At 46.4% G+C, this 24,325-nt stretch overlaps 1 protein-coding gene across 3 annotated transcripts in view; it reads left to right on the forward strand.

Annotated features, from left to right (window-relative positions):
• The first annotated feature begins 881 nt into the window (after positions 1-881).
• RNF130 (ring finger protein 130) overlaps positions 882-24,325 on the forward strand; it is a 140,432-nt gene continuing 116,988 nt past the window's right edge. For 2 of the 3 annotated variants that reach the window (XM_045999150.1, XM_045999153.1), the window contains exon 1: positions 883-1,590. In XM_045999150.1, coding sequence (XP_045855106.1) covers positions 1,137-1,590 — 454 coding nt within the window. In that variant the 5' untranslated portion in view covers positions 883-1,136. Of the gene's footprint in view, positions 1,591-24,325 lie in introns of all 3 variants that reach the window. The other variant, XM_045999152.1, reaches the window with a different exon arrangement.

Raw genomic sequence — 24,325 nt, forward strand, 5'->3', positions numbered from 1 at the left:
GACAGATAATGCCCAGTGAGTGCGGAAGGGAAGGATATAGAAGGAGAAATTGTAAAGGCTCTTGCTAAGAGTCACCCGCGGACATCTGATACTTTAGCCAGCACTGCATCCAGACCCTTTTCCTGAAAACAGTGCCTCGGCTTTCCTTTGGGAAGCTGCCTCTTTCTGGGATATTCCGTGTATTTGGTTGGGCGAGGTTGACTCTACCCCTTCCCACTACAGGATTCAGAGGATCCAGGCCTGGCCGGTCAGGAGATGCTATCCTTCCTCCACCTCGGAACCATAATAACGACACTGCCCGGTACTCTATATAAGCTCCTGGATTCAGCCACAGCTGACGCAGGACGCACCCCCCCTTTTCGTCTATGCTTTAGAAGGGTGCACAGCCTAACTGGCAAGGTATTTGTGCTGGAGGCTGGGCAGGTCTCCGCACGATCTGCTCCTTGTCCAGGGACTCCAGAGGTTTGGTCTCGTATGTAGAGAGCTTTCTCAACCACACAGGTGCCCTTCCAGTTCTAGGTGTTGTGGGCCCCCCACACCCCTTTGCAAAACCACATCCCCTCCCCCGCGCGCCGGGATGTCCATTATATGACTTGCCGCGGACCGGCTGAAAGGTGGAATCTCTTAGACATCTTCTTGTTTTAATTAATTGTAAAGTTCGAACTGTTTTTCTTTGGCATTCTCGTTGCAAACTTTTCCGCAGCCTTTGGAGAGCTCCCAGGCTCCAGGCCCCGCGCCCACCACGCCAGCCTCACCGACAGGGCTCCGCGCAGCTCTCACCCTCGTGCAGGCGGGCGGGAGCCGGCAGGGTCTCGCACGCATGCGCGCGGGGGCGGAGCTGCGCCGCAGGCCTGCGCGTTGCCGCTCGGTCGCGGGGGAGAGGGGCTGGGCCGAGCGGCGGCGAGCGCGCGCCGGAGGCGGCCCTGGGGCTAGGGGGACTTGGTGCCCCACAGACCCTCCTTCGGGCGCATCGTCCCAGAGCCGCCCCCCAAACCTCCCCCCGCCCTCAGGCAAGGCGCCCCAGACTCGGCGGGACCATCCCCGGGGAAATGGAGTGGGCCAGTCCCCACGGCCCCAGAGGGGCCCCGAGGAGACGACCGCGCGCGGCCTGAGCCGCCGTCCTCGCCCGGGGACCCATGGGCGCGTCCCCGCGGGCGCGCCGCGGACGTGAGGGCGGCGAGCGGCGGGGCCGCGGCGACGAGGAGGGCCGTGCTCGTGCCCGGTCGCGCGCAGGCCGCGCGCGCGCGCTCCCGCCACAGCGCCGGCCGCGCCCGCCCCGCCTCTCGGCGCCGGCCCCGGAGCCCGGTCCGCGAGCAGCGGCGGCGGCGGCGGCCGGAGGGACGATGAGCGGCGCGGCGCGGGCGGGCCCGGCCCGGCTCGCCGCGCTCGCTCTGCTGACCTGCAGCCTGTGGCCGGCGCGGGCGGACAACGCGAGCCAGGAGTACTACACGGCGCTCATCAACGTGACGGTGCAGGAGCCCGGCCGCGGCGCCCCGCTCACGTTCCGCATCGACCGCGGGCGCTACGGGCTCGACTCGCCCAAGGCCGAGGTCCGCGGCCAGGTGCTGGCGCCGCTGCCCATCCACGGCGGTGAGTGCGGGGCGGCGGAGAGCGGAGGCCGGGCGCGGGGGCGGGCGACCGCACCCCCCGGGCTGGGGCGCGGGGGCGGCGGATGCGGCGCCCCCACCCCGGCCGGGCTCGCCGCTCCGCTCGGCCGGCGGCCCCGGGGCCCGCGGCTTCGGTCGTGGTGCAGCCCGGCCTCCTCGGCGGCTGGCGATGGGGCTCCCGGGGCGGCTGGGGGGGCTCGCCTCTTCTCGGAGGACTCGGAAAACCATCCTTTTCGTGGAGGGGGCCTGTTTACGGGAGGGCATTGGCCTGCGAGTTTGCGGGGACAGTTGAGACAAAGGCGGCGGGGGAGGAGCGCACCGCTGATTCCTGGCGGAGGAGGTGTTCCCCTGCCGGCTCCGAACCCGCAGGTTTGCGCCCGAAACCCCAGACTTCGCGCGGCGCTGGCCCTCGGGGGACCAGGTCCCTTTCTCACGTGGAAACGTGCCGTTTTTCTCAAGTGGCAAGTGGGGGGTGGGGTGGAGGAGGAAAACGGGCATCTTCCCTGTTGCTTCTGGCTCCTGCTCTGCCCCAGGAGTTTGACTGTAATTCGACGCCTGGAAACCTCACATTAGGGAAAATCTGATACCGATTAGGACTGGTAGCCAGGTCTTCAGGGCACCGGTGCTGACCGCAGGGCAAATAGATAAAATTTTCAAGAATTGTTTTTGAAACCATTTGGCTTACCCTCGTGTCTTCCTAAAAGCACACAGCCTCTGATTATTTGGTACAAAACATATATTCGTATACATCACTGGCTATGTTTTAAAGGGAACTTTCTTCTGATATTTTCTGTGGGTGGTTTTTGTTTTTTGTTTTTTTTTTGTTTTTTTTTTTCCTCCCCACTGCCAACTTTTTGGAAAATGTCTGCTATCTTCTCCCCCACACTCATCCTGAGAATGCTGAGAGGGGATTTTTTTTTTTTTTTTAAAGCTGCTATTCATGTTAAGATGACCTAAACAAGGCAGCCTAAATAAGGTAATGGTGTTTGTTCTTATACTTTAAATATTAAAACATCATGCCTCTTAGGAGATCTGTTTGTGTGCTGAGGTGTTCGTTTACCGGCGGAGGACAGAGAATCTTGCGGGGCTTTGGCAGTAGCTTGCCCGCCTCCCTCTCCTCGTGCGTGCCTCCTGCCCCTTAAAACTTCCCTTGTACACCAACAGTCAGGTGCCTCAAGTGCATTCTCGTCTTCCCTTCCTTAAAAATGGCAGTTAGGGTCCCCGCCTGCCCGGGTGCTGAAACAACTTTGGTCTTTGGTTCATTTAGTAAATATTTGTGTCCCTGATCTGTGCCAGTCACTGTAGTTGGATCACACGGTGTTGCCAAACTGTGGCACTAACAATGGCAGCCTATTTTCTGGTGCTGAGAACCGTGAGGGTCACGTGGAAGGGGAGGAAGAGGAAGAGAGAGAGAGAGGCAAGCTGTTCTGGAGCAAGAGCAGGCCCTGGGCCGTGTTTTGAAATCTGTGGTTTTCCTTTGGGGCTTGGTTCCCTCTGGCACCCTAAATCCACTGTCCTCACTTTTAGACTCTTGCCTCCAGAGGGTTCTACGTTTTAAAACTATTTGTTGCTTGCTTGTCACCCCCAAACAAAAGCCCCCTCTTTAAGAAAGCTTGTTTTAGGTGTTGGAGTACAAGGGTGTTGGGAGCTCACATGCAACGGATGTGTGGGTGAAGGTTTAGCCCCATTCCCTTGTCCCTGGGGAGGTAGCATCGCTGTGGGATTCAAGGTTCTGAGCCCGGCTGTACATATACATACTTTGTGACACTAGGAAAGTAAATGGGCTGCATGACCTCAGTTTCATCAGCAAAATGGAATGATGACACACTTGTCTCAGTAAGGCTCTTGAGAAGTGTAAATGGTTCCTGCGTTTTTTTTTAGAAGTGGGCTCCACACCCAGCGTGGAGCTGGACACTGGGCTTGAATTTATGACCCTTAGATCAAGACTTGAGTTGAGATCAAGAGCTGGATGATTTTAACTGACTGAGCCACCCAGGTGCCCCCATGGTTCCTCCGTTATTAAAAAGAGCAGACTTGTTAACCTAATGGATGTCTAAATTGGTGAGGTTTTAGACACCCGATCGAAGTAAACACATTGGGGCAGTGTGTAAAGGCTGAGTCTGGGCTCAGCTTCCTTAGGTGTCTGTCTTCCCTTCCCCTTCTCCATCCTCTAGGAGCTCATCTTTTGGTACGTGAGATTGCTCTGCGTTCTCATGGTGTGCATGGTGAGATCCTACAGGTGGTTTGGATCTGACTTCCTATTAAGGGATCTGCACACATAGGTGCTTTCAGTCCACCAAATACTAATTGAAATCCTTTGTACCACTGGGGAGACAGAGGGGCAACAGCAGTGAACAAAACAGATAAAAATCTCTCTTCTTCCTGAAGCGCTAGTAAGGGCCTTTTATAAATCAGTTTACCTGTAAATCACGAAGTCCAAGACATTTTCCTGCTTTTGCAATAGGGACTTAGGAGTGTATCTTAAAAACAATGGTGGTATAAACCTGTTAAAATTACCCATGTTTGGGGCGCCTGGGTGGCTCAGTGGGTTAAAGCCTCTGCCTTCGGCTCAGGTCATGATCCCAGGGTCCTGGGATCGAGCCCCGCATCAGGCTCTCTGCTCCGCGGGGAGCCTGCTTGCTCCTCTCTCTCTGCCTGCCTCTCTGCCTACTTGTGATTTCTCTCTGTCAAACAAATAAAATATAAAAAAAAAAAATTACCCATGTTTAAGAAATAGCTTACATCAATTATATCTCAGGAAAAAGAGAGGAAGTGGTTATTCTTGATTTAGTCAGTTTCAAAATTTTGTATTTTAAGAAAAAATATTGCAATTCTCGTGATCTTTATGCTCTTATCATTTTGAATTGAAGAGAATTCTTAGCATGTTTGTTGAGGACTTACTGTGTATTGACAGTAAAGTGCTATTCAAATCACACAAACGAAAAAGTAATGAGACAGAATTCCTGGCAAAAGCAGCTGTGGGCAGTACATGTGAATCAATCTCCCTTCCCTTCCTTCCTTCCGTTCCCTTCCTTTTCTTTCCCTTTCCTTCCCTTCCCCTTTCCTTCCTTCCCTTTTCTTCCTTTCCTTCGGCTCTGTACCAAACATGGGGCTTGAATTCACTACCCTAAGATCAGGGGTCACATGCTCTACCCCTAAGCCAGCCAGGAGCCTCTAGATGTGAAATTAATGAAAATGCGTTTTGAGGATAAGTGTTTGGTAGTAAAGGAGCATAAAGCTAAAATAACTTCACATTTTCCTAGAGCTTCACATGGTGACTCATTTTCAGTCTATGACTTGATTGGTGAAATATTAGAAACCTGTCTTATTTCGTAGTGTTGCTATCAATTAGGCATATATGAATTCCTGAGCAAAATTTACTTGCCCTATGTCCTTAAAGGATAAGTAGGCCGCTTTTTCTTTCTCAGTGCTTTGGTATTTTCAAAGTACATTTTAGGAAGGTTACAATTTATAAAACAGTAAGTGTTCCATTTTGAAAATCTATTCTTTGTCATTACATAGAATGCATTTGTAAATGGAGATTTCATTTGTCTGGTGCTAACGAATTTCACATTGTAACTGAGAAGGAATTAATTTTTAGAAATGGACTTTCGAAGCGACCCGCCTTGTATTTGCAGATTCCATTTGCTTTCTTATTACTAAATTACTCAAAGGATGAGCTTAGAGCTGGAAGCAAGTGTAAAGCCGCTCGTGCCTGTGGTGGGGCAGACTTTGTAACTATGCTCTGTGTGCGCACACACTAACTTTTTGTCTGAGCCTGGAGTGGGGGAGTGGGAAGGAGAAGGCCCTGTGTTGATGATGTCATTGTGTCTGCAGATGTGCTGGTGGGAAGAATCTGGTGTCAGCCACTTTTTGCTTTGCGTAGAAAATTTGAGGATTGGATGTTACAGCCTGAGAGAACAGTCTTAACAAATGTTCAGCTTGTTGGGGGGAAGGGGGTCTTGCTGACTGTACGGATACAATAACATTTTTAAAAAAATACTTAGGTTTAAGAAAGTGATTCTGTGGAATGATTCCATAAAACCTGAACATGGTTTTTTAAATTCTGATGAAGAGTGAAGGAGATTGATGTGGAAATAGGCCTTGGACGAAAGCAGTCATGTAATATTGGAATTCATTCATAATGGCAAAGGCAGGGGCTTCTGGAGATAGTCAGAGGTTTCAAAATATTCAGAGGAAAAATAGGTATGATCCTGGGAGTAGGGACTCTGAAAGGAAAGAGAATTCAAAAGGAGCTGGAAGTTCTAAAAACCAGACTTTAACATAAATAACCAAGCAAGCAGATAAAGGAGTTATATACAATAAATTATATTTATATTGAATTTTATAATTTTTTAAAGATGTATTTGAGAGAGAGCATGGGTAGGGGGAGGCAGACTCCCTACAAGCAGGGAGCCTGATATGGGGCTCGATCCAGGACCCCGGCCGGGATCATGACATGAGCTGAAGACAGATGCTTAACTGACTGAGCCACTCAGGTGCCCCTATATTTAGAAAATGGTTTTACGTACTGTATTTTCCCTTCACTTTTGGATGATCCATTGTCATATAATATTTGAAATTTTTAAAAGATTTTATTTATTTATTTGACAGAGATCACAAGTAGGTAGAGAGGCAGGCAGAGAGAGAGGAGAAAGCAGGCTCCTTGCTGAGCAGAGAGCCCGAAGTGGGACTCGATCCCAGGACCCTGGGATCGTGCCCTGAGCCGAAGGCAGAGACTTTAACCCACTGAGCCACCCAAGCGCCCCAGTATTTGAATATTTTTTAAAAAACATTTGACCTTCCCACCAAATATCCATCCTGCTACCATTCCATTTCTCTGTTTCTCTTAATGGCGAAGCTTCTCATCAGTACTGTTCATATTTGCTGCCTTCAGTTTTTCCTCCTGCTGTTCACATTGTGAAGATCTTTGATGCTGTGACAGTGAATCTGATAAAGACATGGCATGTTTAATTGATATATTATTGGCCTTCAGAACCTTGAGGGTCTCACTGTGTGGAATGGTTTGAAACTAAATGAATTGAAACTAAGAAAAAAGTTAGTGGGCATGAATAAATAGTCCTGAATTCTAGTTTAAAAAAAAAAAAAAAAAGTCAGCCGCATTGAAGGGTGTTAAAGGGAGATAAGGCTTAGTTGCCTTTCTCGGGAGGGGCTGTCTCTAGTCTCTGTGTATCTGAGCATCTGGATCCTGGCCAGCACTGGTCCTGCTTCATAGAGGCCAGGCCCACCTCTCGTTTATATTTAGTTCTACACATGAGTTTTAAAAATGGACAGAACACAGAGCATTGTTTTGAACGTTATAAAAGAAAAATCCTTCCTTTGAAGGTCAGATGAAATGACTTCTCAGATTCCCCCACCTTTATCGAAGTGTGACTGCAAATCTTTTTGAAGAACCTGCCAGGATACACCTATGAAGGAGCGTGGTTCTCCTCAAACCAGTCACACGTCCTCCTGTGTGTACACATATCCACACAAGTCCTGTTTAGCAATAAAAACAGATATTGAAACACTTCTAGAATTTGTCTTGTAAGTTATCTTTTCGATTGAACAATTTAAAAAAAGATGTGCAGGGTAACAAATCTATGTCTTTTGTAGATAGATTTGAATTTTGACGACAATTGAAAGTTATTTTGAGGCAGTTCTTTTTTATGTGCTCGTCTTATGAACTCTCTCTTTAGATAATTCTCCAGAGAGAAAGTCCAGTGTGATTTAGGCCACATCCGTGGCGTCTGGGGGATGAATGGGTAATCCTCAGAGCTGATTCTTTTGAGTATTTAACAGTCTTGACTTGTTTACAAAATGAAACTACTTTTCAAGAACATCAACATTTGTATGTTTTATCATCTTTAGAATATCTTACACAGGAGACATTATTTTCTATAAATTGTGTAGCTTTTTTTTTTTACTGTTGGAAGCATTTTTTGTTGTTGTTGTTTTAATTTTATTTTTTCAGTGTTTTAAGATTCATTGTTTATGCATCACACCCAGTGCTCCATGCAGTATGTGCCCTCCTTAATACCCACCACCAGGCCCTCCCAATCCCTCACCCACCTCCTCTCCAAAACCCTCAGTTTGTTTCTCAGAGTCCACAGTCTCTCAGGGTTCGTCTCCCTCTCCAATGTCCCCCAATTCCCTTCTCCTCTCCATCTCCCAATGTCCTCCGTGTTATTCCTTATGCTCCACAAATAAGTGAAACCATATGATAATTGACTGACTGCTTGACTTATTTCACTCAGCATAATCTCTTCCAGTCCCATCCTTGTTGATACAAAAGTTGGGTATTCATCCTTACTGACGGCTGAGTAATATTCCATTGTATATATAGACCATGTCTTCCTTATCCATTCATCTGTTGAAGGGCATCTTGGCTCTTTCCACAGTGGCGGCTGTGGCCATTGCTGCTATGAACATTGGGGTACAGGATGGCCTTTCTCTTCACTGCATCTGTATCTTTGGGGTAAATACCCAGTAGTGCAATTGCAGGGTCAGGGGGTAGCTCTATTTTTAATTTCTTAAGGAATCTCCACAGTTTTCCAAAGTGGCTGCACCAACTTGCATTCCCACCAACGGTGTAAGAGCATTCCCCTTTCTCCACATCCTCTCCAACACTTGTTGTTCACTGTCTTGTTAATTGTGACCATTCTAACTGGTGTAAGGTGGTATCCATTGTTGGAAGCAGTTTTGAATTAAACAAAGGGAACTCAAAAGCAAAATGGCATAATTACAAAAGTACTTAAGTACCTACTCTGGGGCGCCTGGGTGGCTCAGTGGGTTAGGCATCTGCCTTTGGCTCAGGTCATGATCCTGGAGTCCTGGGATCGAGTCCCACATCACGCTCCCTGCTCAGTGGGGACCCCGCTTCCCCCCTCTCTTCCCTGCTTGTGTGCACTCTGTTGTTATCTCTGTCGCCATCTCTCTCTCTCAAATAAATAAAAATCTTAAAAAAAAAGAAAGAAGAAGCGCCTACTCTGTGCTTGTGTCCCACGCATCCTACAGTATGTGCAGAAGGCACGGTGTGCACTTCCTGTCTGGGGGAGCTCAGCGTTCATGTTGAGACCAGCTTTGTCTGGGCAACACCACCAGCACCTGCCATTGTGGAAGGTGGAGCAGTCTGTCTTCCCCCATGGACATTTTTCAGAAGCAGGGTTCGGCAGACGACAGCCACCTGTTCCTGTGAACAGATTATGGAAGATGGCTGTGGCCCTTTGGTCACGTGTCTGGGGTGGCTTTTGAACTGGGTGGTTGTGACAGGAGTGTCCGTGGCCTGGAAGCCTAAAGAGCTTAGTCCCTGGCCCTTTAAGAAAATGTTTGACAATCTGTTTTCTAAAAGATCGTTTATACCTTAGTTTTTCCCATGAAAAACTATGTTATGGATTTATGGATGAGGGCTTGATTCCTAAATTGCCCCAGACTATGACTCCTGGCAGTTAGGGACAATGGCGTCTTTGTTTCAGCCCAGCACCTAGGACTGTGCCTGGCACTAGCAAGCCACTGGATTATAGGATTGCATTTTGTCCTGTGCTGTTTGGTCTGGTAGTGAAACTGATGGCAGGCTCTGTAGGAAGGTGGGGCTTGGGGGTGATGGACAGGGTATACCGTAGGGCCTCTGTTAGTGTGCTGCAGTGTAAATGGCATGAAGACCAGAGAAACGGAAAATGATTTGGACATGTAGTCTGGAATGGTTTCGTTGAAAATGTGGAATTTGAAGTCAACCTTGATCAGTTCTCTTTCCAGCCGGTAAAAGGGACTGGGTTTACTTCCCTACCTAAAATGACTAGAAAGCCGGACAAAGTTATGAAACAGCAGTTTTAGAAATAGGTCAACAAAGAGTACAAGACAGTGATCCCTGAGAGAAAGGAAATAAACAATGGAGCCGTTTGACTGCCCCAGCCTCCAGCCTGGAGGGTTTCCATGTTGCAGGGCAAGCAAAGGGAATCCAGAAGGAACCCGGTGGGCTCCTTGAGTTGCTGAGACAGAGTTCAGAACTCAGGGAGGCCACGGGGTTGGAATGGGCTTGGATATGCAAGGAGGGAAAGCATGAGAGAGGAGGAAGCTGCACAGAGTGAGCTCTGGAGAGCCACAGTGGGTCCTCTCAGGTCTTTTGTTGAGTACTGATCTGTACATTTTATGAAGAGCTGTCAGAGATTAGCAGACAGAAGAACTCTCGGAGTTCCCATGAGGCTGAGAATAGTTCATATTCTTGTTAGCCGTGTAGGGAGACCCTCTAATGCACAGGGCATGGAGCAATGCCACGTTAGCCCTAAATAAAAGCCTAACACAGCTTAAAAGCACACTTTCAAAGGGTCAGACTGATTCCCAGCAACTGGTCCAGAACAAAGCCTGACAGTAGTTAAAGGGATGCAACGCCATCTGGGTCCCAAAAACATAAAAATATCCAAGACCAATATCCAGTCAGAAATGACCAGACGTGCTAAGAAACAGACAAAACAATCCATAGCAACAGGCCCGGAAATGGAACAAATGGTAGAGTTGCAGATGAGGATGTACCGTTCAAGGAGGGAAAAAGAAAGAACACGATGAGAAGAGAAACGGATGCAGACCAAACCCATGTCAGACCTCTAGTCACGAACTCAAACTTGACCAAGTGGAGGGTTTCCACTGATAGGAAGGAGAGCAGTGCGCTGCTGCTGAGCGAGGGTTGTGCTCTGGTGCCATCCATGTATCCCGGGCAGAGACGTGCAGTTAACACATGGCATGTCCCACACTGGACTGAGCTGTGCCAGAACTGTACGTGGACTGGCCTTTAATAACAGCCCTAGTTGGTTATGGGTTTGGGGAATTCAGGGTTCTTCAGTCTCTTGCTTGGTGTCTTTTTTATCTTCAGCGCACTCTCTGTGATGGGGAATTATGCATCTGGTTGGTTGGTTTCTGTGGGCAGGGGTGCAGTTCGTGTGTCCACTCTTGTCTGTTCGGTGCTTAGTGTGGGACCTGGCACATAGTAGGCTGTTGGTGTTGGGTCGTGAGCACTGGAAGGAAGGGTTGAAGCCGGTAAGGGAGCCTACCAGCCATGTGGCCGTAGGGGTTCAGCAGAGCTGGGATGTGATGTGGGTTTGTCTGGCCGCTGCATCTACACTCCAACCACTTTTTTGTACTGCTTCCCAAGTGGGTTTAATAAATTATGATCTATCTACTCAGCGGAATGTTACACAGCCATTAAAGGGGATTGTGAAAGTTGCGTATATCCTATAAAAATAAATGTACAGTGATTGAGCTGTGACTATGTTAAGTTTGTTTACAGTGGACAAGGGCTCAAAGTAATGTGCAAAAATAAAACCGGTTGTGTTATATTGATTGGATTGTGGGTGACATTTCTCATTTTCTTTTCTCTCTTTTTGAAACTGTTAATTTTCAGTACAAAACCTTCATAGGGGAAAAGTCCTAGTTCCCGAGGGGACAAGTCTGTGTCAACAGGTTGGTTTTCTGTTTGTTGTTGCCTAGCTTCAAGGAGAATGGAATGAATTCCAAGCCACGTTCAGAAAGAGTAGGAAACTAGGAGATACCAGATGTCTATTGAAAAGGGCATGTTTTTCCCTAGTAAGAAAAAAGGAACTCCAATACCAAGAATACTTGATCCAAATGGGAAACAAGTAAAATGTGACATGATTTCGAGCGATTAGCAGATCCTAGAAAGAGAAGTGGAATCTTAGCACAGGGCCCAGCTGTTCTGTAACACTTCTGTAATGACAATATTAATGCTTCAGTGGTTTTGTTGGTTTTCACTGTTTAATCAGTCTGCAGTTAAAGCATAGAAGGGTCTGTGACTTGTAGAACAGAAAGTAAGCATTACCAACCTTAAGAATATACCACTATAGGTGCGCCTGGGTGGCTCAGTCGTTAAGTGTCTACCTTCGGCTTGGGTAATGATCCCGGGTTCTGGGATCGAGCCCCACATCGGGTTCTCTGCTCAGTGGGGAGCCTTCTTCTCCTTCTCCCTCTGCCTGCTGCTCTGCCTACTTGTATACTCTATCTTTCTGTTAAATAAATAAATAAAATCTTTAAAAAAAAGAATATACACTATAAACGGAAGAGAAAAGACGTGTCAGGGACGGGTGAGGGCCAGTGTCTTCATCTCTCCACACAAAGTGAGCCTTCCGGAGGGCATCTGTAGCTGCAGCAGCCAGGAGGGTTTAACCACAGAGGAGAATCAGGAACTAACAGAATCAGGAGAGAGGAAAGATGGTGACACCTCAGTGAGCAGAATCTTGATTTGTGACCTCATAAATCAACAGTGTCTAATGGTGAAATAATGGCCGTAAGCCTTTTTGGAACTGTGGAGGGTAACCACCAGAAGAACTACAGACAGAAGTTAAAAGTGGATGCCTTTTGGGACTTGGGGCTCTGGAGTGAATGGGGCAAGAGCCCTTCTCTGTATGCCACTGGGCGAATTTGCCTTGGCTGCGTTGGACACTGAGATCCTGCTCTTTCCCCTTTCCACACTTTTTTTTTTTTTAAGATTTTATTTATCCACTTGACACAGAGAGAGAGAGATCACAAGTAGGCAGAGAGGCAGGAAGAGAGGGAAGGGGAAGCAGTCTCCCCGCTGAGCAGAAGCCCAATGTGGGGCTCGATCCCAGAACCCCGGGATCATGACCCAAGCCGAAGGCAGACACTTAACGACTGAGCCAGGTGCCCTGCACCACCCGCCTTTCCACACTTTAAGTGAATTCTGCTCCCATCCCTTTTCCCCTTGCTGAAGCTCCCTGCTTTCCCAGCATCCGTGGCCTTCTGCAACTCCAGGGCCCTGGTGGAGAATGTAGGGTTTTGCAGAAACTAAGCACTGTCTCCAGAGCAGTCCTGCCTAGTTGGCACTGACAGACTCTGAAATCAGGAAACGCTCCCATCGACTTACCTGATTTTATTTCATAAGCAGCACTACGTCTGGAGACCCTAGAGGAAGCTATTGGAATAACTACTACGTTGGCTCCTCGGGTTTCCCTTTTCCCTGGCAGCTCCCTTCCTCCTCAGTCAGTGGTGATAAGGCCTCAGCCTTGACTGAGCATAGGATGACCCTGTCTCTTGGCCCCCGCTGGAGTTCTCTCAGCCCCCTCTGGGCTTCTCACTTCTCTCCTTACTTGATGTCGAATCCGTGATCTTCATTATAATCGCTCCTTTTTCCTCTATTCCGTGCCACACTCAACTTGGCAAAGTCACCATCCTGGGTGAGCCACGTATCATTTGTCTTCGCGCTTCCTGTTGCCACGCAGCTGGACATTGCCGGAGAAAATCTGAACAACCCAGTTGACCAAGGTTGAGAACATCAAATTTAAGCAAAAACAAATAGACACACAATGTTCAGTAATCCAAAAAACATTTTCTTTTTTAAGTTTTTTTACTCATTCAGTCTCTACACCCATTGTGGGCTCAAACTCACGACCCCAAGATCAAGACTCAACACACTCTTCCGAACCAGCCAGGTGCCCTCCAAAACATTTTCTTTTAAAGAAGTGAGACAACTCTCTGAGGCAACAAGTTTCTCTCTCTCCAACACCTGCTGTCGTCTCCTCCCCTTTACCTTCAGCCTGGTCATCTCTTCTGAGCCCTTGAGTCACACATTCAACTCCACCTGCTTGGTATCTTCGACTTAAATGTCTCGAGGACCTCTCCGGATTGAAGAGCCTCAGATGGAGTTTTTGACACATTTTTTTGCCTTCCTGTCTGCTCCCCCTGCTCCCCGGTCTCCCCCATCCCTGTAAATGACATCACTGTCCGCTCTTAATATTTAAAAGCATCTAGGAGTCATCCTTGTTGCCTTCCCTCACATGCCACGTCTGGTCTTTCCTCCACAGGCAGGACTACGGAATATGCATCTCTTTGTAGCTTGCCATTCTCCCTCCTGCTGCCTCAGTGTAGGCAACTCTCCCCTCTTGCCCTTTCCTGGTCTCTCTGCCTCTTCTCTGAACTCCCATCAATGTTTTCTCCCTACAGCAGCCAGAATCATCCTGAAGCCTCCACATGAAATCGTAACACTCCCTGCTTAACCCCCTTCAGCGTCTTCTCATTGTCCTTAGAATGGCAGGGTGGACCCCTTGCTGTGGGGGACTCCCTTCGCTCCCACCACTCTGCTAGCCGCTGCTCCCCATTCTTTACTTCCTGGAGCTCCAGAGTTCTCTTCACAATGTGTTACCTCCTGGCTGCTGTCCCACCCACCTCCACTTCCTCCTCCCGGGTAAGGTGCTTGCCTCCACCATACGCTGGAGCTTTCCAGTTCTTTGGTTCTGTATAATGGCCAATTAAAGGGGCAGACAGAGACACGGGAGAAGAATTACTGAATGTCAGAGCTCAGTGGCTGTCAGTGATTCTCAAGTCTAGCCACCCCTCCAAAGCTTCAGCATTCCTGTCTGGTGATAGTGCTCCCGCGTGCAATTCAGCTCTGGAAAACAGTGTGAGGGAGTTTTTCACCTGGGGGAAAAAATTCGTTCAAATATTTGTAGGCAGTAGTTGATTCCCTTGTTTGACTCAAGCCCTCTAACCCTTGGGCTTTCTATCCCTGTTTCTTTGGGCCATTCTTAAGTATGTGGTGCCGTAAACATCAGAATGCGCTTGTCTGTGGGCACTCCACTCCAGTGGGCTGAGTAGTGTCCCATCAAAGTTCATATCCACCTGGAATCTCAGAGAGTGACCTTATTTGGAAATAGGATCTTGACAAATGTAAGTAGTTAAGGATGGAGATAAGATCACAGTAGCTTAGGGTGGGCCCTAAATCCAATGTGGGTGTCCTTATAAGGAAAGGAGAGGATTCCCAGAGGCACAGAGGGAAAAAGGCCACAGGAAGAGAGAGGGAAGCAGAGGTCACAGTTACCCTGCCACGGTCAGCACACGCCAAGGGTTGCTGTTGAGCCCCAGAAGCTGGGAGAGAGACGTGCGACTGTTTCTCCCTTCAGCCTCCAGAAGAAGCCAACCCTGCTGACTCTTTGATTTCAACTTCTGGCCTCCAGAACTGCCACACAATCCGTTTCTTGTTTGAAGCCTCCAAGTATGTGGTCATTTGTTAGGACAGCCCCAGGGAATGAATACAGAAGAAACCCGACTGGACATAGGCGTGCATTTGGTTTCACCAAAGCAGAAGAAAGCAGAGCTGCTTTTTTCCATAGTGCTGGACACCTGCCTAGAATCCTATAAGTTATTTTGGTAGCGTTAATCACTGACTCATACTGAGCTTACCGTTGATTAAACCTTCTAAGTCTTTGTCAGTTGCTGCCCTGAGCTAAGTGATTTTATCTTTACCAGCCGCAGTCTATTCTCTCAGCCTTTCCAGATACTCTCTGAGTCCTGAATTGTCACCCACCGTCTTTCCTCTTCCCAGTGGCCTTGTGTCTGTAGTGAATGTGATGAGCCTACTTTCAGGATCTAAGTCAGGTCTCAACCTTCTGGGCTTATGGAGCCCCTTTAAGACTGTAATGAAAGCCATGGAGCTTTTGGCCAAAAAATTTTGTATTGATGTAGATAATACAGAATATTTTCAGTAAGTTTTCGAAGGTTCAGATACCTCTTGAAGCCCCAAGGGGTCCAGGAACCCGAAGTTAAGGGTCCCTGCTCTACGTAATACAGCACTGAAGCATGGGAATGACCAGACCCTCATAGTATGTTGGTCAAAACCTTCCAAGGTGGTTGACCTTGTTCCATTTATCAGCACTTCTGGGGCACGGGCACGTCAGAGTTTTCATTGACTTTGCATTGGGTGCCTGTTTCTCAGTCTTAGGATATCATAAAAGACATGATCAGGTGTTTTGAGGGAAAGAACAGAGGTATTTATTTATTTATTTTAAGGTTTTATTTATTTATTTGACAGATCACAAGTAGGCAGAGAGAGAGAGGAAGGGAAGCAGGCTCCCCAGCGAGCAGACAGCCCGATGCGGGGCTCAATCCCAGGACCCTGAGATCATGACCTGAGCCGAAGGCAGAGGCTTAACCCACTGAGCCACCCAAGCGGCCCAAGATATTTATTGACTCTGTTCTGATTTGCTAAGTCAGGAGCTGGGGCAAGGAAGGAGAGGAAGTGGATCTTTCATGGCTCAGCCATAGTAGCTTAGTTTCCTGTTGCCACTGCAAACCACCTGGCTTAAAATAATACAGATTTATTGTTGCAGTTCAGGAAGGGAGAAGCCCAGAATCAGGTCTCATTAGGCTGAAATCAAGGCCTTGGCAATCCTGCACTCTTCCCAGAGGCTCTGAGGGAGAATCTGTTCTTTTCCCTTTCCTAGCTTCTGGAGACTGCCTGCATTCCTTGGCTTGTGGCCCTTCCTCTGTCTTCAGAAGCTGTAAGGAGGCATCTCCAGGCTCTCTCCTCCATCTGACCTCCTGCCTCTCTCCTGCACATTTCAGAGGCCCTGGGATTACCTTATGCCCACCCATGCAGGCCAGGGTAATCTATCTATTTATTTATTTATTTATTTTTAAAGATTTTATTTATTTATTTGACGGGGGGTTGGGGAGAGGACACAAGCAGAGGGAGTGGGAGAGGGAGAAGCAGGCTTCCCACCTAGGAGGGAGCCCAATACGGGATCCCCAAACCCTGGGATCATGACCTGAGCTGAAGGCAGACACTTAATGACAGAGCCACCCAGGTGCCCCAATCTCTTTATTTTAAAGTCTCCTGAAGAGCAACTTTTAATTTCCTCGTGCAGCATAACCTAACATATTCACAGGTTCCAGGGATTAGGGTGGGGAAACATGGGGGAGGGGGACAGCATTATTCTGCCTTCTGGACGGCATGGACTTGTGCTAGCACCCTGTGATTATAGCCTTCTCTTCTCAGGGTCTGCAGTTACTCTTTTAATCATACTTGTTAAAATTTTGCCAAGGAGCCACAGTTCCTGAGCACGTCCTTAATTTGCACCATCCACCTTCATCACTTGTAAACACTGGAGTGCTGTTTACACAGGCTACTTTTGTAATGTCGCTGTTCTGCGGTTCACCAGATGGTGACTCATCTGGATCAATCCTGAACTTGTGGGCCAGTCGCTTCCAACACTCCTTCAGCAGAGGCTCATTCAGTGCCTACTGTGTGGCAGGCAGGACAAGACCGTCCGGCATGCCTCTGGGCAGGAAGGCAAAGTGAGTCAGCGCCCGGGGATGGTTGGGTGGTGAGAACAGACATTGACCAGATGATAACACAGGTAACTTTATCACTGATGCCTGGCGGGAGGACCATGATGCCGAGAGGGCGTAGAGGAAAACAGCAACTCAGTCCAGGGTGGTCAGGGAAGGCTCCTCTGAAGAAGCATTAACGCTGAGACTAACGCATGAGCAGATACTAAACGAGGAGGGGCGCGAAGAGGACGACTGTTCCAGGGCCGGTGATCCTCTGTGAAGACTAGAAAGTGCAGAACACCTTTGGTGTGTGGGAGGAAAGGAAAGGAGTAATGGAGAGACTAAGGGAAAGTGGTATACAGCAGAGGCGGAAGGGTGGGTCAGTATTTTCTAGGCTGTGTCAGGAGTTTTGTCCTTGTCTCAAGAAGAATAGAAAATTTCTGAAGGGTTCACTGGTTTGTTTGTTGAATGTTTAGTTATGGTAAAATCCAGAGAATATGAAATTTAACATCTTAACCCTTCTTTAAATGCACAGTTCGGTGGTGTTATGTGTACCTACATTGTTGTGCAGGCGATCTCTAGAACTCTTTATCTTGCCAAATGGAAACTCCCCATTTCCCCCTCCACCAGCCCCCCACAACTGCCCTTCTACTTTCTGTCTTGAAATCTGGCTGCTCTGGAACATCATCCTGTTGGTAGAATCCCACAGAATACCGTGTCATTTTGCAACTGATTTCTTTTCTTTTCTTTTTTTTTTTTTTTTTAAGATTTTATTTTTGCTTATTTGACAGAAAGAGATCACAAGTAGGCAGAGAGGCAGGCAGAGAGAGGCGGGGGCGGGGGTGGGAAGCAGGCTCCCCGCTGAGCAGAGAGCCCGAGGCAGGACTTGATCCCAGGACCCTGAGATCATAACCTGAGCCGAAGGCAGAGGCTTTAACCTACTAACCTACCCAGGCGCCCCGCGATTGACTTACTTTCTCTTAGCCTGATGTCCTCCGCGTCTGTCCATGTCGTGGCGTTCGTCAGTGCCGTTGAAGGGCTTTAACCTGAGGGCTGAGCTGGCTGTAACCTACGTAGAAAAACACACAGCCCTAAGTGCAGCTTGGGGAGTTACTGTAGCCCGCACGCTGACATAACCCCAAGCCTGGTCAGGAACATGAGCCCCCTTTCCATCACGACACCCCCCAGCCCCCCCAGACTGAAGACTGCGGATTGTGCCTGTTTTCACCTGATGCACATAGGCTTCGGTATGTGTGCCTTTGTGTTCTTGAGCCAAGTCTCTTCTGCTCCCATCGCTAGTGTGTGAGGTCAGCTCCTGTTACCATCTGTGGTTTTGTCGGTGGACCTGAGCGTGAGTAGGTCACGGCTTAGCCGTGCCTCTGTGGATGGGCACGTGGGCTGCCTGCTACATGGCTTTTGTGGCTTCGCATGCTGTCGTGCACGTTGTGTACGCACATGGAGGGTTTTCTGGGCTGTGTGTTCGGGAGGGGACTGTTGACTCCCTCCATTTTCTTTCAGGCCCGCTATGCCGGAGACAGCTCATTGTTGTTCCTCTGGAGCTCTGTTCCTCCTCTGAGGGTGCTGTTTCAGTCAGCAGCACCACCTTCTGCCCAGGCTGTTAGGCCAGAAACTGCAGGCCTCCAGCCCCGGTATCTAGTTACTCACGCAGCCTTGTTGGTCCAGATTCCTAAGTGTCTCTACAGTGTGTCCACTTCTCCCCACATCCACTGCAGACTACTCTGATCTCCTCTCTCGGCTCTGTGGCCTCCTGACGGGCTTCCTTGTGTCCACTGTTACCCACTCTGACGCGTCCCTGCGGTGTGGGGACACAGACTCTCCTGGTTGTACACACACACGTGTCCCCAGTACTGTACTTAGGAATGGTACGCCGTCCTCTCAGTGTTCTCTGATAACGGCATCTAATAAGTTTGTATTTCTAATAGTCTTCACATTAATTTCTAACTTTTTTGCTTTATTTTCCCAATCCAATTAGTTAGGTTTTGGGTTTGGGGGGAGTTTTTTTGTTCAGGGTTTTTTGTTTGTTTGTTTTCCCTTTCATGGTGAATAAAAAGAGCTTGTACAGCAGTAGAAATGTGAGTTCTGCCAATTTTTTTTTTAACTTTATTTTGCAGGCCTTTTTTTTTTTAAGGCGTTTGCCTCATAAATATGGGACAGTTTAATTAAAAGTAGATGATCTCATCTGTAAATCCAGGTAACTCGGCTATTTTACAATAAGGGAAAAACACACACATGTGTGAGGGAGTCACTGCTGTTCTGTTTACATTTGTAGGATCCCACTCAGGACACCTCAGATACCATAGGAGACACACAACAGCAAGTCACGGATTGAGAAAAGCAGCCAGTGTTAATCCATAATGTAACATTCGTAAAGCTTCATTTCTTATTACCTATAATAGAATGATTTTCCTTTTATAACTCAAGTTAACTTAGAAAAGTCAGTGGGTATAAGATCAATACAAATACAAAAAGAAGCTAATTGTACTTCTGTATGCCAGGAACAAGCAATTAGACAATAAATTTTTAAAAATACCATTTAAAATGGCATTGGCATCGAAAACTACAGAACACTGTCATAAGAAATTAAAGATCTGAAGAAGCGCAAAGACATCCCATATTCATGGATCCAAAGACTAACCATATTGTTAATATAGCCGGTTGACCTACAGGTTCAACATGATCTTAGGAAAATACCAGCTGGATTTTTGGAGAGATTGGCAGGCTGATTTTAATTCACATGGACCCTGAATAGTCAAAACAGTCTTGAACAAGAAGAACACAATCAAAGGGCTCACATTTCCCGATTTCAGAACTTACTACAAGACACTGTGGTACTGGCACAGACCTACAGATCAATGAAATAGAAGTGGGATCCAAAAAAGCTTACATTTATGATCAATTGATTGTTGACCAAGATGCCAAGACATTTCAGTGGGGAAAACAACAATCTTTTCAATAGAGGGTGCTGGAAAGACTGGAGAGCCAGGACGACTGAGAGTGAGAGAGAGGAGGCCAGAGAAATGTGCACTGTCTCAAAGTGGTTCACCCCCCGAGGGACATGCTGAGGAGGGTGTCTGCCGAGGGCTGGAAGATTTCCTCTGCACTTGGTGAGGTAGAAGCACGGTGACTGGAAATTTAGAAGGAAGCAACTATATTGTTTTCTAAGTTGGCTAACCCCAGGGCAAAGAAAGCTGGATTATTCCAGATCATCTTAAGGGAACGAGAGATTTCTTGAAGAAACCAGCATGAGTTGCACGAGATGCAAACAGCAGTTTACTGAGATGAGAGTGTGTCACAGAGAAACGTACCCCGAGGATCTGTGGATTGGCTTTCTAACAATCTCTGCGCCCAGTCACAGTGTCCCTTAGTCTTCCTCTGATGGTCACCCTTCTCAGGTTCTTCTCCTTGATAGAGGAAACAAAAGCAAAAAATGGTTTTGGGAAATGTCACCCACTGTTTTTGTTGACCCTACAGTAGACCTATTTCTTTCCTACTTGTCTTGCTCTGAAAAAGACTTTCAAGGAAATCTTTTGGGAAGGGGGTGAGAGAAGCTGCTTTGCTTGCTCCTGTCATTATTTGCAATCTTTAACTCTTCCTGGGCTTTTTAATTTTTGGAAAAAAAAAAAAAATCGAAGTCTGCACTGTCATCCTGCATTTGCCTTTATGGCTTTCTTGCTGTTCTGTTCATTATCTTTCTCATCAGGATGATTTGTAATTACCCAGCTATCTTTGCCCTGGGTTTTGCAAACTCTGTAATGATGGGTTGCTTTCTTGCAAGTTACTAGTCACTCTGCATTCTGGGTGTGTGTTGGGTTCTGGGTTGCAGTTTCCCCTGGTTATCCATAGGCATTAGCTTGTTGGAGATGAAGTGAATGGTAGAGCAGATCACGAACTTGTTAGACGCCCTGCTTTTCGCTGAACAACATCTCCCCAGTTCTGTAGATCCTAGCTCAGTGACCTGTTAAGAACTTTCATATTTACTCTGTTCGACTGGTTGGCATAGGTATATTGCCCCATTACAGTTTCATTTCTGTGTCTTAGACAGGTTCTCGAGTTCTGTTCTCTTGGATTTCCCAAAAGAGGTTTGTTATCTTGATACAAAACATCTGCTTCTTTTTTCCCTCTAGTTCCTTAGGTACACTTTTCCCATCATCTGGAGACCCACTTCAACAAGTTCCTTTAATTAATTGTTATTTAAAATAAACTAAAGGGTTTTCTTATTACTTATATTTGTTTAGAGACATCTCGGATTATGAAAACTTTAAATCTCCTTTTCTCAAAAAAAAAAATCTCCTGTTCTCAGTTTGTTAATTTGAGTAGTCCTTCAAGTGGTTTTTGGGTTTTTTTCCCCCCTCTAACTGTCCTCCACAGGGACTGACTTCATGATTTTTTTTTTCATATTCTCCTACCTTCTTCCTCAGCAGTTAGCTATTCCAAGCCCATCATTTTTCCTCCTTTTTTTTTCCCTGTAAGGATGAGTCATTTCTTTTAACTCCCATATTATTTATTCAAAGGTTAACAACAGCATCACACACTGAGCTAGCACCTGTCAAATGTAAGGAATGCTGGAGAACTGTGTGATAGAGATTTGCATAAAGCAAGGACCCTAAGATGAAGAAATTTCTTGCTATATGAATTCTCTATATATTCTCCATATTAGCTCCTTATCAGATACATGAATTACAGATATTTTCTCCCATTTGATAGGTTTCCTCTTCATTTTGTTGATGGGTCCTTAGCTGTGCAGCAGCTTCTTAGTTTGGTGAAGTCCCACTTGTGCATTTTTGCTTTTGGTGCTTTACTTTTTACTCGAATCCAAAAAATCACCACCAAATCCAGGAAATTACTGCCCGTTTTGTTTTAGGAGTTTATGGTTCCCGGTCTTAATGTTCAAGTCTTTGATGCATTTTGAGTTGATTTTTGTGTACAGTAGAAGATAGTGGTCCTGTTTCATTCTTTCACATGTTGCTGTCTTTCCCAGAACACCATTTATTGAAGAGAACATCCCTTCCCTGTTGTATACTATTGACTCTTTTGTTGTAAATTAATTGGACATACATATGTGGATTTCTGGGCTCTTTATTCTGTTCCATTGATCTGTGTCTTTTTTTTTTTTTTTTGAAAGGGGGTGCAGAGGCGAGGGGCAGAGTGAGAGAAAGAATCTTAGCAAACTCCACATTCAGCGCAGAACCTGACACAGGGTTCAGTCCCACAACCCTGAGATCATGACCTAAGCTGAAATCAGGAGTCGGGTGCTTAACCAGCTGAGCCTCCCAGGCACCCATGTGTCTTGTTTTATGCCAGTACCATACGCTTTTGATTAGTACAGTTTCATAATAGAGTTCAAAATAAGGAAGCATGATATCTCTAGCTTGATTTGTCTTTTTCAGAATTGCTTTGGCTATTCAGGCCCTTTTGTGGTTCCATGCAAATTTTAGGATTATTTGTCCTATTTCTGTGAAAAATGCCATTGGAATTTTGACAGGGATTGCATTGAATCCCTGTTCAATAGAGTAGATTGCTCTGGGTAATATGGGCATTTTAACAGTATTGATTCTTCCAATCAAAATATCTTTCTATTTATGTGTTTCTTTGTTAGTTTCTTACATCGATGTCTTATAATTTTCAGTATACAGCTCTTTTACCTCCTTGGTTGAATTTATTCCTAGGTATTTCATTCTTTTTGATGCAGTTGTGAATGGGATTGTTTTCCTAACTTTTCCTTCTAGTAATTCATGAGTAGTGTCTAGATATGCATCAGATTATGTGCATTGTTTTGTATACTGTAGCTTTTCTGAATTTATTAGTTGTAACAGCTTTTTGGTGGAATTTTTAAGGTTTTCTATATATAATGTCATGTCATTTACAAATAGAGACAGTTTTACTTCTTCCTTTCTGATATGGATGCCTCTTACATTTTTTTCTTGCCTAATTGCTCTGGCTAGGACTTCCAGTGCTATATGTTAAATAAAGGTAATGAGAGTGGACATCCTTGTCTTGTTCCTGATCTTAGAGGAAAAGGTTTTAGTTTCTCACTTTGGAGTATGATGTAAGTTGTGGGCTTGTCTTATAGGACCTTCATTATGTTGAAGTACATTCTCTTTATACCCATTTAGTTGAGAGTTTTTATCATAAATAGAGTTGAATTTTGTCAAATGCTTTCCCTGCATCTGTTGAAACGATCGTGTGGTTGAAAATGGAGGCATTTGTTAATGTAGGGTACCACATTGTTGTGGAGGTTGAACCATCATTGCATCCCTGGAACAAATCCTACTTGATATGGTGTGTGATCCTTTAAATGTACAATTGAGGGGCGCCTGGGTGGCTCAGTGGGTTAAAGCCTCTGCCTTCAGCTCAGGTCATGATCTCAGGGTCCTGGGATCGAGTCCCGCATCGGGCTCTCTGCTCAGCAGGGAGCCTGCTTCCTCCTCTCTCTCTTTCTCTGCCTGCCTCTCTGCCTACTTGTACAATAAATAAAAAATATTTTAAAAAACCAATAAATGTACAATTGAATCCATCATTCTTGTGTTTGAAGTTATGTTCCAGGTGGCCCAGTCTTTGTTAATATTGTCTCTGTGTCCGACTTATCAGTACTAGAAGTACTAGAAGAGGTGATAGATAAAACAGGAATGCTTCCATATTCTTTCCTTTTCTTCCCAAGAGTTAATAATGCCTTCCTATGTTGCCAGCTTCCGGTTATAAGTTCTGGCGATACACGTACAGCATGTGACTATACCGTAGTGTGTACTTGGTATTTGCTGAGAGACTAGATCTCAGGTGTTTTCACCAAATAAAAAAAAATAATAATAAAAGTAACTAAATGAGGCAATGGATATATGAATTCACTTGATTGTGGTGATCATTTCACAGTGCATATCAAATCACATTGTGCACTTTAAATATATGTAGTATTTGTTTATTAATTATACCTCAGCAAAGCTGGGGGAGGGGAAGGGAATAATGCCTTCCAAGACTCTCCTGCCTGCTGGTGTCCTTACACCCTTCTGTGCATCAGCAGTGTTGAGGTGTGTAGTGGCTTTGCTTGGCCATTGTGGGTTTTTCGTGGTAGCCAAGAAAATGGAACACTCTCTTTAGTCCTCTCTCTTAATCGTCACTTCCTTGTTTCTCAACAGGGATTTTAGTCTTGTGTGTCTAGGTGAATGATGATGCTCTCAGTCAGGAATTCCATAGTAGGAACATCACATTCGATGGGGGAGAATAATGAGTTTGAGATCCTCAGTATTCATGGAGAAATATATAGCAGACAGTTGAAAATCGCAGAATAAAACACGAGCGAGATTTAGTCATTACGTACATACAGGTGATGGTTGAAGCCGTGGGAGTGGGTAAGATTGCCCACTGAGAAGAGAGGGCCCAGGCCAGATGCTTGGCGAAAGCCTGCAGCTAAGAGGCTAGCAACAGGAAAATGAGAAAGAGTAGGCAGAGAGGTGAGAGGAAAGTGTGGTGAACAGAAGTCAACAGAAAAGAGAGCTGCAGAAAAACTTGTACTCAATGTGTAATGCTTTTGTGGAATGGGGAGTGATGTGGGTTAGGTAATTAACACACACTTCTGTTGCACTGTGGTATGCTTGTCCAAGGACTGAGCACGATTTTTAGTTATTTTTACT

Source organism: Meles meles, chromosome 3 (assembly GCF_922984935.1).
Source record: "Meles meles chromosome 3, mMelMel3.1 paternal haplotype, whole genome shotgun sequence".
NCBI lineage: Eukaryota > Metazoa > Chordata > Mammalia > Carnivora > Mustelidae > Meles > Meles meles.